Genomic DNA, 17669 nt, shown 5'->3' with positions numbered 1-17669 from the left:
GCGCGTGCGCCCGCCATTTTTTCCCGGAAAAAAGATGGCGGCGCCCATGGGGAGACACGAGGAGCACCGGGGGAGGTAGGTAAGTATTGGGGGGCTATTGGGGGCCATCGGGGACCCTATTTCTCTGTCCTCCGATGTGCGATCACATCGGAGGACAGAGAAATTAAACGGCAAATCGCGTTTTTTTTTTTTTTGTTGCGACCGCCGGTAAACGGTTAATTACCGGCGATCGCAACTCGGGGGTCGGTAAAAACCCCCCGAATCATGTTCTCTGGGGTCTCGGCTACCCTCGGCAACCGAGACCCCAGAGAAAATCCGACTCTGGGGGGCGCTATTCACTTTTTCCACAGCGCCGTTAATTAACGGCGCTGTGGTTTAAGTACCCTTAGCGGCCGCCGTTAAAAGGCGTATCGGCGGTCGTTAAGGGGTTAAAGGAATCTGTCAGTTAAAAAAAAAGTAAAAACAACAGCATTCACCTGCAGATATAGTGCAAATAAATACAGTTTTAAACATGTTAGAGAGAAAGAGAGAGAGAGCCTTACTTTATGCAAAGTCAAAAGTTTACAGTTCATTAGTATTTGGTACCATTGCCCTTAAACTGAATGACTTGGATCAACTGTTTGGGATCCTTCCACAAGCTTATCACAATAGTTAGTCGGAATTTGAACCTATTCCTCCTTACAAAACTGGTATAACTGATCCAAGGTTTGTAGGTCGCCTTGCTTGCACCTGCCTTTTCAGCTTTACCTATAAATTTTCAATAGGATTGAGATCAGGACTTTGTGATGGTCACTCCAAAACACTGACTTTGTTATCCTTAAGCAACTTTGTTAACATTTTGGTAGTATGCATTGGGTCATTGTCCATTTGGAAGACCCATTTCAGCTCAAGCTTCAACTTCCTGGCTGATGTCTTGAGATGTTGCTTCAGTATTGCTGTGGATATTGACACAATCTTACAAGCTTACGCCATCATCACAAGGTCTTTTGCTTTTGTCCTTGGGTTGATATGCACATGTCGGACCAAAGCACGTTCATCTCTGGAACACAGAACCCGTTTCCTTCCTGAGCGGTATGGTGGCTGGACATTCCCATCTTGTTTGTAATTGCGCATAATTGTTTGTACAGATAAATGAGGCAGATTCAGGTATCTTGAAATTGTACTCAAGGATGAGCCAGACTTGTGCAAGTCCACAGCTCTCTTCCTGATATCATGGCTGATTTCTTGAGACTTCCGCTTGAAGTGGTGTGTTTCAGGTGTACATTATACACTGCTCAAAAAAAATAAAGGGAACACTTAGGGTACTGTCTCACAGTGGCACTTTTGTCGCTACGACGGTACGATCCGTGACGTTCCAGCGATATCCATACGATATCGCTGTGTCTGACACGCAGCAGCGATCAGGGACCCTGCTGAGAATTGTACGTCGTAGCAGATCGTTTGGAACTTTCTTTCGTCGCTGGATCTCCCGCTGTCATCGTTGGATCGGTGTGTGTGACACCGATCCAACGATGCGTTCGCTTGTAACCAGGGTAAACATCGGGTTACTAAGCGCAGGGCCGCGCTTAGTAACCCGATGTTTACCCTGGTTACCATCGTAAAAGTAAAAAAAAAAAAAAACGTACATACTCACATTTCGGTGTCCGTCAGGTCCCTTGCAGTCTGCTTCCCGCTCTGACTGACTGCCGGCCGGAAAGTAAGAGCAGAGCACAGCGGTGACGTCACCGCTGTGATTTGCTTTCACTTTACGGCCGGGAGTCAGTCAGAGCGGGAAGCAGACGGCTAGGGACCTGACGGACACCGAAATGTGAGTATGTACGTTTTTTTTTTTTTTAACTTTTACGATGGTAACCAGGGTAAACATCGGGTTACTAAGCGCGGCCCTGCGCTTAGTAACCCGATGTTTACCCTGGTTACCCGGGGCCTTCGGCATCGTTGGTCGCTGGAGAGTGGTCTGTGTGACAGCTCTCCAGCGACCACACAACGACTTTCCAACGATCACGGCCAGGTCGTATCGCTGGTCGTGATCGTTGGAAAGTTGCAGAGTGTGACAGTACCCTTAAACAACAGAATATAACTCCAAGTAAATCAAGCTTCTGTGAAATCAAACTTAGGAAGCAACACTGTTTGACAATCAATTTCACACGCTGTTGTGCAAATGGAATAGAGAACAGATGGAAATTATTGGCAATTATCAAAACACACTCAATAAAGGAGTGGTTTTGCAGGTGGGGACCACAGACCACATCTCAGTATCAATGCTTTCTGGCTGATGTTTTGGTCACTTTTCAATGTTGGTTGTGCTTTCACACTCCTGGTAGCATGAGACGGACTCTACAACCCACACAAGTGGCTCAGGTACTGCAGCTCATCCAGGATGGCACATCAATGCGAGCTTTGGCAAAGTGGTTTGCTGTGTCTGTCAGCGTAGTGTCCAGAGGCTGGAGGCGCTACCAGAAAGGCCAGTACACCAGGAGACGAGGAGTGGGCCGTAGGAGGGCAACAACCCAGCAGCAGGACCGCTACGTCAGCCTTTGTGCAAGGGGGAACAGGAGGAGCATTGCCAGAGCCCTGCCAAATGACCTCCAGCAGGCCACAAATGTGCATGTGTCTGCACAAACTGTTAGAAACCGACTCCATGAGGATGTCTGAGTGCCCGTCGTCCACAGATGGGGTTTGTGCTCACAGCCTAACACCGTGCAGGACGCTTGGCACTCGCCACAGAACACCAGGATTGGCAAATTCGCCACTGGCGCCCTGTGCTCTTCACAGATGAAAGCAGATTCCCACTAATCACATGTGACAGACGTGACAGTCTGGAGATGCCGTGGAGAGCGATCGGCTGCCTCCAACATCCTTTAGCATGACCGGTTTGGCGGTGGGTCAGTAATAGTGTGGGGTGGCATTTCTTTGGAGGGCCGCACAGCCCTCCATGTGCCCGACAGAGGTAGCCTGACTGCCATTAGGTACTGAGATGAGATCCTCAGACCCCTTGGAGAACATATGCTGCTGCGGTTAGCCCTGGGTTCCACCTAATGCAGGACAATGCCAAACCTCATGTGGCTGGAGTGAGTCAGCAGTTCCTGCAAGCTGAAGGCATTGAAGCTATGGACTTGCCCGCCCGTTCCCCAGATCTGAATCCGATTGAACACATCTGGGACATCATGTCTTGCACCATCCACCAACGTCACGTTGCACCATAGACTGTCCAGGAGTTGGCGGATGCTTTAGTCCAGGTCTGGGAGGAGATCCCTCAGGAGACCATCCACCACCTCATCTGGAGCATGCCCAGACGTTGTAGGGAGGTCATACATTTCCTTGTCTTGAGGCATTTCCACTTAAGTTGGATCAGCCTGTACCTTCATTTTCCACTTTGATTTTGAGCATCATTCCACCTCCAGACCTCCTTGGGATATTAGTTGTGATTTACGGTGATCATTTTTAGGTTTTATTGTTCTCAACACATTCCACTATGTAATGAATAAAGACTTAAAACTGGAATATTTCATTCAGTGATATCTAGGATGCGGGATATTAGTGTTCACTTTATTTTTTTGAGCAGTGTATATCCACAGGTGTGTCTCTAATTAACTCAGACGTTGCCAAAACACATAGAAGCTTCCAAACACATGACATCATATGGGCAGTCCAGAATTGTTTAAAGGCATAGCAATCTTAGTGTATGTAAAATTTTGACTTTGAAGTAATAAAAATGCTTTAAAACATTCTCTCATTCTGGCAAAAAATAATAATAGTAATCTTATTTGACCTAAAACGGGAAAGGTTTGTTCTGATTTCATGACAGATATTGAGAAAAATATGCATATGTGTGTTCTTATATAGTGTTTTAACTTCTAGTTTCTACTGTATATCCTCCTTGCAGCTGATCTCCTCCAGTCATCAGGGAGGCCCCCAGGGCCGGTAATATTCAGCGTGCGGTTATCACCGTTCTGCACACATGCTGAAGAACATAACATTTTCTCCCTGTAGCCAATCTTCCTGTTAAGAAAGCCGAATATGCTAAAATAGTGTTCACATGCAGAATATCACTGTTTTTCAAGTAAACACCATATTTTAGTTGAGAAATTGTCTTTAATTTGAGCCTTGGTAATAACTACAGAAAGTGCAGGTTTACATCTTGTCTGAATTTCCGTATTACAGCTTAAGTGGTTAAGAAATCAAATGGTAACATTGTGAATATAACAGGTTTACATTGAAGTTAGGGAATTATATTGTGCGGTTTATTAAAAACAATTATTGATGCAAGCGCAAAAAAAATAAACATTTTTCTGACAATGGGTCACAACACAGAAGTTAACAAATAAAAACAAATGCCGACACGAAATGACACGATGATAAAGGTGGAAGTTTAATTAAAGATCCAAATACTTACTTGATGTGTTTGACACAATTTGACCCAATTCTTTCAGCCACAAACTCAACAGATCTGCGTAGAGATGGAGGCTGGTTGTGGAAGAAGGCTTGTTCCAGTTCTGCCTGTGGAAAACAGCAAATAAGAGAAAAATCATTGATTTACATATGGTTTACAATATAATCCTGGAGACGTGTAAGGGTCAGAATGAACTGTAATCTAACGGCAGCTATCTGGAAAATATCACAATTCTAATAAAATTTGGAATATTTTAATAACCATATGTAAAAAATAATGGGTCGGGGAGTAGTCACAGGGTTGAATGCAGGAAATCAGAAACAGCCCTACCTACAAAAGTTTACAACGTTGCTTAACTCCTTAACGACCGCCGATATGCCTTTTAATGGCGGTAGTTAAGGGTACTTAAACCACAGGGTAGCCTAGACCCCAGAGAACATGATTTGGGTTGGTTTTTACCGGGGTTGCGATCGCCATATTAACCGTATAACAGCGACCGGAAAAAAACCAACGCGATTTGCCATTTAATTTCTCTCTCTGATGTGATCGCACATCAGAGGAGAGACAAATAGCGTTCCTGATTTTCACGGCTCTACGTTATAAACTTCTGTGAAGCACTTGGGGGTTCAAAGTGCTCACCACACATCTAGATAAGCTCCTTGGGGGGGGTCTAGTTTCCAAAATGGTGTCACTTGTGGGGGGTTTCCACTGTTTAGGCACATCAGGGGCTCTCCAAACGTTACATGGCATCCAATCTCAATTCTGCATTGAAAAAGTCAAACAGCACTCCAACCCTTCCATGCTCTGCCGTGCGCCCAAACAGTGGTTTACCCCCACATATGGGGTATCGGCGTATTTAGAAGAAATTGCAAAACAAATTTTGCTGTTCATTTTTTCTTTTTACACTTATGAAAATAAAAAAATTGGTTCTGAAGTAAAATGTTTGCAAAAAAAAAAAAAAAAGTTAAATGTTAATTTTTTCCTTCCACATTGCTTCAGTTCATGTGAAGCACATAAAGGGTTAATAAACTTCTTGAATGTGGTTTTGAGCACCTTGAGGGGTGCAGTTTTTAGAATGCGTCACTTTTGGTTATTTTCTGTCGTACACCCCTCAAAGTGACTTTAAATGTGAGATGGTCCCTAAAAAAGGAGATTTTTGTGTACTCACCGTAAAATCTCTTTCTCTTAGCCTCTAATTGGGGGACACAGGACCATGGGTGTTATGCTGCTGTCCACTAGGAGGCGACACTATGCATAATCTGAAAAAGATTAACTGTGGCTCCTCCTGTGCAGTATACACCCCTGGACGGCATCAGCCTTCTCCAGTTTTGTGCAAAAGCAGTAGGAGGAACGTAACATGAATAACATAATTATGCCTGTAAGAAGGCAACTATGTACGAGCTCAAGAAACAATATGAGAACTCAACAGTTACAACAGCCCGGAAAGGGCAACAGGGTGGGAGCTGTGTCCCCCAATTAGAGGCTAAGAGAAAGAGATTTTACGGTGAGTACACAAAAATCTCCTTTACTCTGTCGCCTCATTGGGGGACACAGGACCATGGGACGTCCTAAAGCAGTCCCTGGGTGGGAAGCAATGGACGAATATTGTGCAGACAGGCCCGTACACTTAGGGCACTGCCGCCTGCAGGACACGTCTACCCAGGCTCGCGTCCGCTGAGGACTGGGTATGAACCCTGTAGTGTTTAGTAAACGTGTGTAAGCTAGTCCAAGTGGCCGCCTTACACACTTGTTGTGCCGAAGCCTGGTGCCGAATGGCCCAGGAGGCCCCTACCGCCCGTGTAGAGTGTGCCGTAATACCGGCTGGAAGAGAATTCTTAAGGCCTCTTGTATGGTGGATTTGATCCACCTGGCAAGAGTAGCTTTGGAAGCTGGCATACCCTTGTGGCCGCCTTCCGGAAGGAGGAAAAGGGAATCAGACCTCCGGAAGGACGCAGTCCTAGACACGTATATACGCAAAGCCCTGACAAGGTCAAGCGTATGCAGAGCCTTCTCCACTCTATGAACCGGAACCGAACAAAGGGATGGTAGTGAAATTTCCTCATTGAGGTGGAAGTCGGACACAACCTTCGGAAGGAAGGATGGGACCGTACGAAGAACTACCTTGTCCTGGTGAAATGCCAGGAAAGGCCGTCTGCAGGAGAGTGCTGTCAGTTCAGACACCCTGCGTAGCGAGGTGATTGCCACCAGAAAAACCACCTTCTGGGAAAGAAGGCGGAGCGGGACCTCCTTAAGGGGTTCGAAGGGTGGTTCCTGCAATGCTGTCAGGACCAGGTTGAGGTCCCACGTTTCTAGTGGTCGTCTGTAGGGGGGAACCAATCGGGAAACCCCCTGAAGGAAAGTCCTTACTTGCGGCTTGGTAGCAATGCGCTTTTGGAAAAGCACTGAGAGGGCTGACACCTGGCTCTTAAGCGAGCCCAATGACAGCCTGGCCTCCAGACCCGATTGGAGGAAACCAAGTACTTTGGGTAGGGAATAAGGGAGTGGGATCTGGCCACGAGCTTCGCACCAGGTAAAGAAAGCTTTCCAGGTACGGTAATAAATCTTGGCAGAGGCTGGTTTCCGTGCTCTGATCATGGTTCCAATGACATCTGCCGAGAGCCCTGCCTGGGTTAGAACCCAGGTCTCAAGGGCCACGCCGTCAAATTAAGAGCCCCTGAGTTCTGGTGTTAGAACGGCCCTTGTGATAGAAGATCGTGGCGGTCGGGGAGACGCCAGGGGGCGTCTGCTGTGAGTTGTACGATGTCGGCGTACCATGTGCGTCTGGGCCAGTCCGGTGCAATGAGGATGGTTGGAACTCCCTCTTGTTTGATCTTCCTCACCACTCTGGATATCAGGGGGAGAGGTGGAAAAATATACAGAAGCTGGAACTGGGTCCAGTCCTGAACCACAGCGTCTGCTGCGAGCGACCGCGGATCGTGTCTTCTGGCAATGAAGTTGGAGACCTTGGCAATGAAATGGGATGCCATTAGGTCCACATCCGGTGTCCCCCAGCGGAGACAGATCTGTTGAAAAATTTCGGGATGGAGAGACCACTCTCCCGAGTCTATTCCTTGTCGGCTGAGGAAGCCTGCTTCCCAGTTGTCCACACCCGGAATGTGGACCGCCGAAAGAACCGACCCTGTGTCCTCCGCCCAGCGGAGGATATGTGACACTTCCCGCATCGCCTGGGTACTGCGGGTCCCCCCTTGATGATTCACATATGCCACAGTCGTGGCATTGTCCGACTGTATCCTGATGTGAGAGGCTGCCAGTAAGTGATGGAAGGCCCTCAATGCCAGAAGGATGGCACGAATTTCCAGGATGTTGATGGGCATGGTCGCTTCCGCTGGGGACCACTTGCCCTGTGCCCTGTGGTGTAGGGGCACCGCACCCCAACCCGTCAGACTCGCGTCGGTGGTCAGAACCTTCCATTGACCTGAGAGAAAGGATTTCCCCTTTGCTAGCGAGGTTGGCTTGAGCCACCAGTGCAGGGACCTCCTGGTTGACGACATTAGCTGGAACTCCCTGTCGAGAGAGAAGGGATTCCTGTCCCAGGACCTGAGAATGGCTAGTTGGAGAGGTCTGAGGTGAAACTGGGCAAATGGGACAGCTTCTATTGCTGCTGCCATCTTGCCGAGGACTCTCATGGCAAACCGGAGAGATCGAGGGGGTTTGCGGAGGAGGGTGCGAACTGCTAGTCGGAGGGCCAGTGCCTTGTCCTTGGGAAGGAGCACTAGACCCCTGGAGGTGTTGAATAACATTCCCAGGAAGGTCAGGGACTGACTCGGGGTTGGTGATGACTTTTGTAGGTTGATTAACCAGCCCATGCGACAGAGTATCGGTTGTGATTGAGACGCTGAACTCGCAGTCCTTGAAGGTGGGAGCCTTGATAAGTAGATCGTCCAGGTATAGAACGACTACTATGCCTCTGGAATGCAGGACGTCCATGGTTGCTGCCATGACCTTGGTGAACATTCTGGGAGCCGTGGCGAGTCCAAAGGGGAGAGCCACGAATTGGTAGTGGTCCTGGCCTATTGCGAACCTGAGAAACCTCTGATGGGCAGGTGCAATGGGTATATGCAGGTATGCGTCTTGTATGTCTATGGAGGCGAGATATTCTCCCTTCTCCATGGACGCAATGATGGACCGAAGGGACTCCATGCGGAAGTGACGGACCCGTACATATTTGTTGAGCTGTTTTAGGTCTAGTATGGGCCGTACGCTGCCTCCTTTCTTGGGAACTACGAACAGATTGGAGTAGAACCCTCGGAAGCGGTCGGTCGTGGGTACCGGTACTATGACTCCTGATTGACAAAGCGAGGAGACCGCTTGGTGGTAGGCTCGAGCCTTGGCTGGCGGTTTCGGGGGGACAGAGAGGAAGAACCGGTCCGGTGGGTTGGAGGTGAAGTCTATTTTGTATCCGGAAGACACTAGTTCCATGACCCACCTGTCTTCTGTAATAGGCAGCCAGACTTGATGAAAGAGCAAAAGTCGGCCGCCTACTGGTGTGGTGTCTTCCGGAGTCCGTGAGTCATGAGGAGGAGAAAGTCTGAGATTTTCCTCCTTTGGGCTTAGACTGGCCTGCTTTTGACTGCCAGGTCTTGTCCGACCTTTGCGTCGATCGTGAGTTGTCCCTGCGTGGGGAACGGTTACGATTTTGTACTGGACGTGAGACGGACCAGCCGGAGGAATTCCGAAAGGATCGGAATCGAGTTTGGTTACGCTTCTTGTAAGTGCTTTTAGGTTTCAGTTGGGGAAGAGAAGTACTCTTACCCCCTGTGGCGTTGGATATCATAGTGTCCAACTGTTCACCGAAAAGTCTCCCACTGAGGTAGGGGAGGTGCGTGAGGGACTTCTTTGAGGCTGCGTCCGCTTTCCATTCTCGCAGCCAGAGGATACGCCGAATCGTGATGGCGTTTGATGCTATCCCCGCGACTCCCCTTGCTGAATCCAGAGCTGCATGGAGCATGTAATCTGCTACAACAGCAATTTGAACCGCTTGGTCCGACAGTTCAGGAGCGGATGCTTGGAAGGCTTGTAAATTCTTTGCCCAGGCCAAGATGGCCTTGGCAGCCCAAACTGAGGCGAACACGGGAGCCAGGGATGCCCCTGCTGCCTCGAAAATTGAACGAGCCATGCGTTCTACCTGCCGGTCTGCTGCGTCCCTGAGGGTTGAGCTATCTGGCAGTGAAAGAAGGGTCTGTGCTGCTAGCCTGGAGACTGGGGGATCCACTTCAGGTGGATCTGTCCATTCCTTGGTGTCCTTCTGTGGGAAGGGGTACCTCGCCTCCAGATATTTGCGATTAGCGAATTTTTTCTCAGGCTGTGAGAGCTGTTTTTTAAGGATCGCCTTAAACTCTGGGTGGTTAGAGAAAACCTTAGGCGGCTTCAGAGGTCCTTCAAAGGAAATCTTATGTTCTGGGGCCTCTGGTGGCGGATCAGAAATGTCCAGCACCCGATGGATGGACGATATGTCCTCAACTAGCGCTGTATTGCTAGGAGGGATTGGGATCAGGGACCCCTCGTTTCTCTGTCCGAGTCAGAGTCGCAGATGCCTTCCGAATCCTGTGTATCACTGAGGCGTCCCCTGCTGGGTGGGCTGGGGAGGAGGCCTTCTCTGGTTGGGGATTGCGGAGATCTGCATTGTCTGTCCCTGGAATGGGACGGTCTAGATGACCTGGAGCTACGGTGTCTCTCCCTAGAGGGGGATGACCGTGTGCTATGGGATGACGCAGATGGACTTGATCTATGGATCCGCTTGCGTCCTGACCTAGACGTGGATGTGCCAGGGTCATCTTGTTCCGGAGTCAAGCTCTCCCTTTGCTGGGTAACGGTCATAGCCGGGGCATGACCCTGCAGAGCCTGAAGCAATGTGGAAGTTAGGTTATCTATAGACTGCGTCATAGATTGCGATATCTGAGTAGCCCATTCCGGCGTGGCATTAGACACCGAGGCATTGGCAGGGGCTTCTTGAGGCTGTGACAGTAGTTTGTATACAGTTCTGACAATGCGGGTACGTGCTACTACTGGGGAGAGCGGTCCCGCAGGCTGTGCAGAATGCATAATAGCAGTTCTGCCTGGTTCTCTTGGACCTTGAGCCCTGCATAGTGCACAAAGTGCAGAGGTGCTGCCAGCAGATGGACCTTACAGGGGTAGAGAGCCTACAGGGGAGCCTTATAGGTAATATGGATTCACAGCTGAGTAAAAAGAACCCAGCTGTGATCTTACCCCACCAGTGTGCCCCTAGGTCCAGCGCCGAAGATCCACAGTCCTGTGCCCCCCGGAGACTGGCTGCCTGGTCCTGCAGACCGGGAGATGCAGGGTTAATCTGCAGCCGAAAATGGCTGCAGAGACAGAGAAGAGAGGAGGAGAAGGGGGCGGAGAGCTGTAAAAAAAAAAAAAAAAAAAAAAAAAAAAAAAAGGCGGCAAGGCTGTGTAAAAACATGCCCTTTCTGTCTCGATCCGCCCCTTGTATGACACTGTAGAGTGTCATATTTGTCATCCGGGGGGCGGGCCGGGGGGTGGAGAGGAGGCTGTGGCTTCAGCTAGGCCGAAGCCGGGGCCTAAAGTAGATGCCTGAGGCCCAGAAGGGCTCCAGGCCGGCGCGAAAGTCCGGGAGGGGGTCGGTTCTGAACCGGACCCCTCCGGATTTAAAGGCAGGATAGCGGTGGGGCTGTAAGCGAGAGGGGGGCCCTGTGAGGGGTCCCCCTGAGGCAGTATAGAGCTGGTGCTGCCGCAGAGAGCCCTGTGTCTGTATGTGCCATGCCTGCCTGCACTCCCCCCGGCCCCAACAGGAGCCCGCAGCTGGGCTGGGGTCCCTGGATGCAGGCGCAGTGTGCTGGCCCATTGCTGGGAGCTGTAGGATGCTGCCTGTACAGGCCCTACCTGAGGTGTCTCAACCTAATACCCCCAGAGGGGGATAGGGAGGGTGCTTGTCACCTTCAGGGGCCTTTATCCTCGCCTCGACCTCAACCCAGAAACCAAAAGGAATTGGGGAAGGAGGGGGGTCTCGACTTCGAACCAGCACCCGAGGGGCTGGGGAAGGAGCAGCATGGGGAATAGCCATCTCAACTTCAACTGGGCACCCCATTATAGGGGGCCGAGGAAGGAGCCATGCCGGGAGTCTCACAGGAGACCCTCTTTTCTTCATCTGTAATCCCGTCGGAAAACGGAGTAAAAATCTTAGGTGTGCCTCCTTTGCGACACTAAGCAAAAACTGGAGAAGGCTGATGCCGTCCAGGGGTGTATACTGCACAGGAGGAGCCACAGTTAATCTTTTTCAGATTATGCATAGTGTCGCCTCCTAGTGGACAGCAGCATAACACCCATGGTCCTGTGTCCCCCAATGAGGCGACAGAGTAAAAATGGTTTTGTAAATTTTGTTGGAAAAATGAGAAATCGCCGGTCAACTTTTAACCCTTATAACTTCCTAACAAAAAAAAAATTGTTTCCAAAATTGTGCTGATGTAAAGTAGACATGTGGGAAATGTTATTTATTAACTATTTTGTGTAACATCTCTCTGATTTAAGGGAATAAAAATTAAAAGTGAAAATTGAAAACTTTTAAAAATATTTGCCATATTTCCATTTTTTTTCATAAATAAAACTTGTCATATTGTAGAAATTCTACCGCTATCATAAAGTACAATATGTCACGAAAAAACAATCTCAAAATCAGCAGGGTCTGTTAAAGCGGTCCAGAGTTATAACCTCAATGTGACAGTGATCAAAAATGTAAAAATTGACCTGGTCATCAAGCTGCAAATTGGCTGTCACTAAGGGTTTAAAGCTGTGATAGACAGTTCTGTGGTTATGAGGTGTCAAAAATAAGTGAGAGGATTTTCTTGGTTCACAGTTAAAGGTAACCTGTCAACAGGATTGTGCTGAGTAACCTACAGACAGTGTCAGGTCGGTGCAGTTATACTGAGTAAAATTATACCTTGTTAGATGAAATCAGTCTTGAGGCTGTTTAATCTTTATTTTTAGTTTTGAGTTAATGATACGCTCGTGCTGCGGGGCAGCCTGTGGGGAGGTAGGGTCTTCATGTGGTGCTCTGATTAGGTATTTATTTGTATGGCCTCTGACAGGTCACTGATCCCTTACTGACCTGCCCCCTAGTTTACATAATATATACTTAAAAACAAATCCCTTTCTGCAGGCAGGGCCGGAGCTGCAGCATGATCGCATAAATATATATATATATCTATATATGTATGTGTGTGTGTGTGTGTGTGTGTGTGTGTGTGTGTGTGTGTGTGTGTGTGTGTGTGTGTGTGTGTGTGTGTGTGTGTGTGTGTGTGTATATATATATATATATATATATATATATATATATATATATATATATATATATATATATATATATATATATACACACACAGTGGGGCAAAAAAGTATTTAGTCAGTCAGCAATAGTGCAAGTTCCACCACTTAAAAAGATGAGAGGCGTCTGTAATTTACATCATAGGTAGACCTCAACTATGGGAGACAAACTGAGACAAAAAAATCCAGAAAATCACATTGTCTGTTTTTTTATCATTTTATTTGCATATTATGGTGGAAAATAAGTATTTGGTCAGAAACAAAATTTCATCTCAATACTTTGTAATATATCCTTTGTTGGCAATGACAGAGGTCAAACGTTTTCTGTAAGTCTTCACAAGGTTGCCAACACTGTTGTTGGTATGTTGGCCCATTCCTCCATGCAGATCTCCTCTAGAGCAGTGATGTTTTTGGCTTTTCGCTTGGCAACACGGACTTTCAACTCCCTCCAAAGGTTTTCTATAGGGTTGAGATCTGGAGACTGGCTAGGCCACTCCAGGACCTTGAAATGCTTCTTACGAAGCCACTCCTTCGTTGCCCTGACGGTGTGCTTTGGATCATTGTCATGTTGAAAGACCCAGCCACGTTTCATCTTCAATGCCCTTGCTGATGGAAGGAGGTTTGCACTCAAAATCTCACGATACATGACCCCATTCATTCTTTCATGTACCCGGATCAGTCGTTCTGGCTCCTTTGCAGAGAAACAGCCCCAAAGCATGATGTTTCCACCACCATGCTTTACAGTAGGTATGGTGTTTGATGCATGCAACTCAGTATTCTTTTTCCTCCAAACACGACAAGTTGTGTTTCTACCAAACAGTTCCAGTTTGGTTTCATCAGACCATAGGACATTCTCCCAAAACTCCTCTGGATCATCCAAATGCTCTCTAGCAAACTTCAGACGGGCCCGGACATGTACTGGCTTAAGCAGTGGGACACGTCTGGCACTGCAGGATCTGAGTCCATGGTGGCGTAGTGTGTTACTTATGGTAGGCCTTGTTACATTGGTCCCAGCTCTCTGCAGTTCATTCACTAGGTCCCCCCGCGTGGTTCTGGGATTTTTGCTCACCGTTCTTGTGATCATTCTGACCCCACGGGGTGGGATTTTGCGTGGAGCCCCAGATCGAGGGAGATTATCAGTGGTCTTGAATGTCTTCCATTTTCTAATTATTGCTCCCACTGTTGATTTCTTCACTCCAAGCTGGTTGGCTATTGCAGATTCAGTCTTCCCAGCCTGGTGCAGGGCTACAATTTTGTTTCTGGTGTCCTTTGACAGCTCTTTGGTCTTCACCATAGTGGAGTTTGGAGTCAGACTGTTTGAGGGTGTGCACAGGTTGTCTTTTTATACTGATCACAAGTTTAAACAGGTGCCATTACTACAGGTAATGAGTGGAGGAAAGAGGAGACTCTTAAAAAAGAAGTTACAGGTCTGTGAGAGCCAGAAATCTTGATTGTTTGTTTCTGACCAAATACTTATTTTCCACCATAATATGCAAATAAAATGATAAAAAAACAGACAATGTGATTTTCTGGATTTTTTTGTCTCAGTTTGTCTCCCATAGTTGAGGTCTACCTATGATGTAAATTACAGACGCCTCTCATCTTTTTAAGTGGTGGAACTTGCACTATTGCTGACTGACTAAATACTTTTTTGCCCCACTGTGTGTATATAGATATATATATATATATATATATATATATATATATATATATATATATATATATATATATATATATATATATATATATATATATATATATATAGATAGATAGATAATATATATATATATATATATATATATATATATATATAATCTAAATGAGAGAGAGAGAGATAATAATTGTCTAAGGCAGAGGTGTCAAACTGCATTCCTCGAGGGCCGCCAACAGGTCATGTTTTTAGGATTTCCTTGTATTGCACACAGGTGATAATTTAATCACCTGCACAGAATGATTCCAGCACCTTGTGGAATGCTAAGGAAATCCCGAAAACATGACCTGTTGGCGGCCCTCGAGGAATGCAGTTTGACACCTCTGGTCTAAGGGGTACTTCCGTCTGTCTGTCTCAGATATTCATTGGTCGCGGCCTCTGTCTGTCACGGAAATCCAACTCGCTGATTGGTCGTGGCCGTGTTGCCGCGACCAATCAGCGACGGGCACAGTCTGGCGCCACAATGGCCGCTCCTGCCTCCCCGCAGTCAGTGCCCGCTCCATTATCCCCTCCAGTCAGCGTTCACACAGGGTTAATGGCAGCGCTAATGGACCGCGTTATGCCGCGGTGTAACGCACTCCATTAACGCTGCTATTAACCCTGTGTGACCAAATTTTTACTATTGATATTGCCTATGCCACAACAATAGTAAAAAGATCAAATGCTAAAAATAATAAAAAATCATTACTCACCTTCCGCCGCCTTTCCCGCTCCTCGCGACGCTCCGGTGACCGCTCCATGCAAGCGGCAGGTTTCCGGTGCTAAGGATGGTATGCGACAAGGACCTGCCGTGACCGTGACGTCATCACAGGTCCTGCGCTCATTCCAACCCTGTGACCGGAAGCTGCCGCGTGCACCGCACACAGGGCCAGGACTTCAAGGGGCCTTCGGAAGTGAGGATATGTTTATTTTTTATTTTAAGTCTGTATACTACGTGGCTCTGTGCTGTATACTCCGTCGCTGTGCAATATACTACGTGACTGGGCAATATACTACGTGACTGGGCAATATACTACGTGACTGGGCAATATACTACGTGACTGGGCAATATACTACGTGACTGGGCAATATACTACGTGACTGGGCAATATTGTTGTGAATTATGTTGTGGGTTCTGCTCTTGGGCTCCCTCCGGTGGTTATAAGTGGTAGTGCTGCTGTTTGTCCTTCACAGCAGTCATCAGGTGCTTCCACTTTGGACGGGGCTATTTAGTCTGGCTTCACCCTTTAGTGAGTGCCAGTTGTCCATTGTTTTCTGGAGGATTTACATCTCTGCTTGGTTTCTCCTGCTGGATTGTCCAAATCAAAGATAAGTCCTGGCTTTGTTTTTGCAGTCCACATGCGGTGGACTTTATAGTTCAGTGAATTGCTATGTTTTTTCTTGTCCAGCTTTGTCTGTGTAAGGATTTATTCAGCCAAGCTGGAAGCTCTGGAGTCACAGAGTTACCCTCCATGCCTTTAGTTAGGTGTGGAGATTTTTGTATTCTCTGTGGTGGATTTTTGTAGTATTCTAATACTGACCGCACAGTACTCTGTCCTGTCTTTTCTTTCTAGGTAGCGTGGCCTCCTTTGCTAAATTCTGTTTTCAGTCTGCATTTGTAATTTCCCTCTCCTCTCAGTCAATATTTGTGGGGGGCGGTCTTTCCTTTGGGGATTTTCTCTGAGGCAAGATAGTTTTCCGGTTTCTTTCTTTAGGGGTAATTAGTCCTCCGGCTGTGACGAGGTGTCGAGGGAGTGACAGGAACATCCCACGGCTACTTATAGTTGCGGTGTTAAGTTCAGGGTCTGCGGTCAGTATAGAGGCCACCTACTCCAGAGCTCGTCCATGCTGCTCCTAGGCCACCAGATCACAACACAATATACTACGTGGCTGGCCAATATACTACGTGGCTGGCCAATATACTACGTGGCTGGCCAATACACTACGTGGCTGGCCAATACACTACGTGGCTGGCCAATACACTACGTGGCTGGCCAATACACTACGTGGCTGGCCAATACACTACGTGGCTGGCCAATACACTACGTGGCTGGCCAATACACTACGTGGCTGGCCAATACACTACGTGGCTGGCCAATACACTACGTGGCTGGCCAATACACTACGTGGCTGGCCAATACACTACGTGGCTGGCCAATACACTACGTGGCTGGCCAATACACTACGTGGCTGGCCAATATACTACGTTACTGGCCAATATACTACGTTACTGGCCAATATACTACGTGGCTGGCCAATATACTACGTGGCTGGGCAATATACTACGTGGACATGCATATTCTAGAATACCCGATGCGTTAGAATCGGGCCACCATCTAGTATATATATATATTTGGATCGTGGGTACTGTTGAGGCGGCGCCATCCTTTTTTCTTTTTATGAATGTATGTCTAATCAGAGCACCCCATGAAGACCCCCCCCTACCTCCCCACAGGCCGCCCCAGAGAACGAGCGTATCTAACTCAAAACTACATAAAGATTAAACAACCACCACAGATTTCATCAACCAATGTATCATTGTAATCAGTGTAACAGCACCGACCTGACACTGTCTGTAGGTTACTGTGCACAATCCTGCTGACAGGTTCCCGTTAAATGGATTTTTGAATGCACCAATAAGACAAATAAATATATTGAGGGTTCCCTGTCTAGAGTCACACAATGATCACCAGTAACACCATCATCCTGTCATAACAGTCTTCCCCAGCTTCAGTATTAACTAAATGATGTATTGTTTATTAGAATATGCAGAATAAGATATGGATAAAATATACTCGGACAATTTACCTGAAGTTTTTTCTGTGATAAAGTTGGTTTAGGCATCAGGGGCTCTGCAGCAGTTGGAGTAATTTTCCTTACAAAACCCCCATTCTTTGCTCCACACCCAGCAACAAAAGAAGCAAGCAGCTTCTTCAGTTCTCCTGCAGAAGAGAAACATGAAGTCAAGAAAACCTCTTTCATGGCCCAAAAAATTTACATTGTTCATATTTCAGCAGGATTAGAGAGTACAATATACACAGGTCCCGCAGTGACATATTGCACATTTTTTCTGTATTACTCTCTGCAACTCAGCAATATTAATTTTTCGATTCATTGGGGGACCCAGGTAATCATGGATGCATGCTGCTGCCACTAGGAGGCTGACAGTAGGCAGAAAAAAAGAGTTAGCTCCTCCTCAGCTGTGTACACTGACCAACTGGCACAAAGTTCCTAAGTTTTTTATTTGTTTCAGCAGGAGGCAGACCT

General features: G+C 47.4%; 1 protein-coding gene across 3 annotated transcripts in view; it reads right to left on the bottom strand.

Moving 5' to 3' along the window:
• Positions 1-17669, bottom strand: part of CDAN1 (codanin 1) — a 162905-nt gene that overhangs the window by 59739 nt on the left and 85497 nt on the right. For all 3 annotated transcript variants that reach the window (XM_077261534.1, XM_077261543.1, XM_077261552.1), the window contains 2 exons: positions 17211-17344; positions 4394-4497 (listed from right to left, as the gene is read on the bottom strand). In XM_077261534.1, coding sequence (XP_077117649.1) covers positions 4394-4497; positions 17211-17344 — 238 coding nt within the window. The remainder of the gene's footprint in view (positions 1-4393; positions 4498-17210; positions 17345-17669) is intronic.

This window comes from Ranitomeya variabilis, chromosome 1, assembly GCF_051348905.1.
Source record: "Ranitomeya variabilis isolate aRanVar5 chromosome 1, aRanVar5.hap1, whole genome shotgun sequence".
NCBI lineage: Eukaryota > Metazoa > Chordata > Amphibia > Anura > Dendrobatidae > Ranitomeya > Ranitomeya variabilis.
This window is presented reverse-complemented; position numbering and strand designations above follow the sequence as displayed.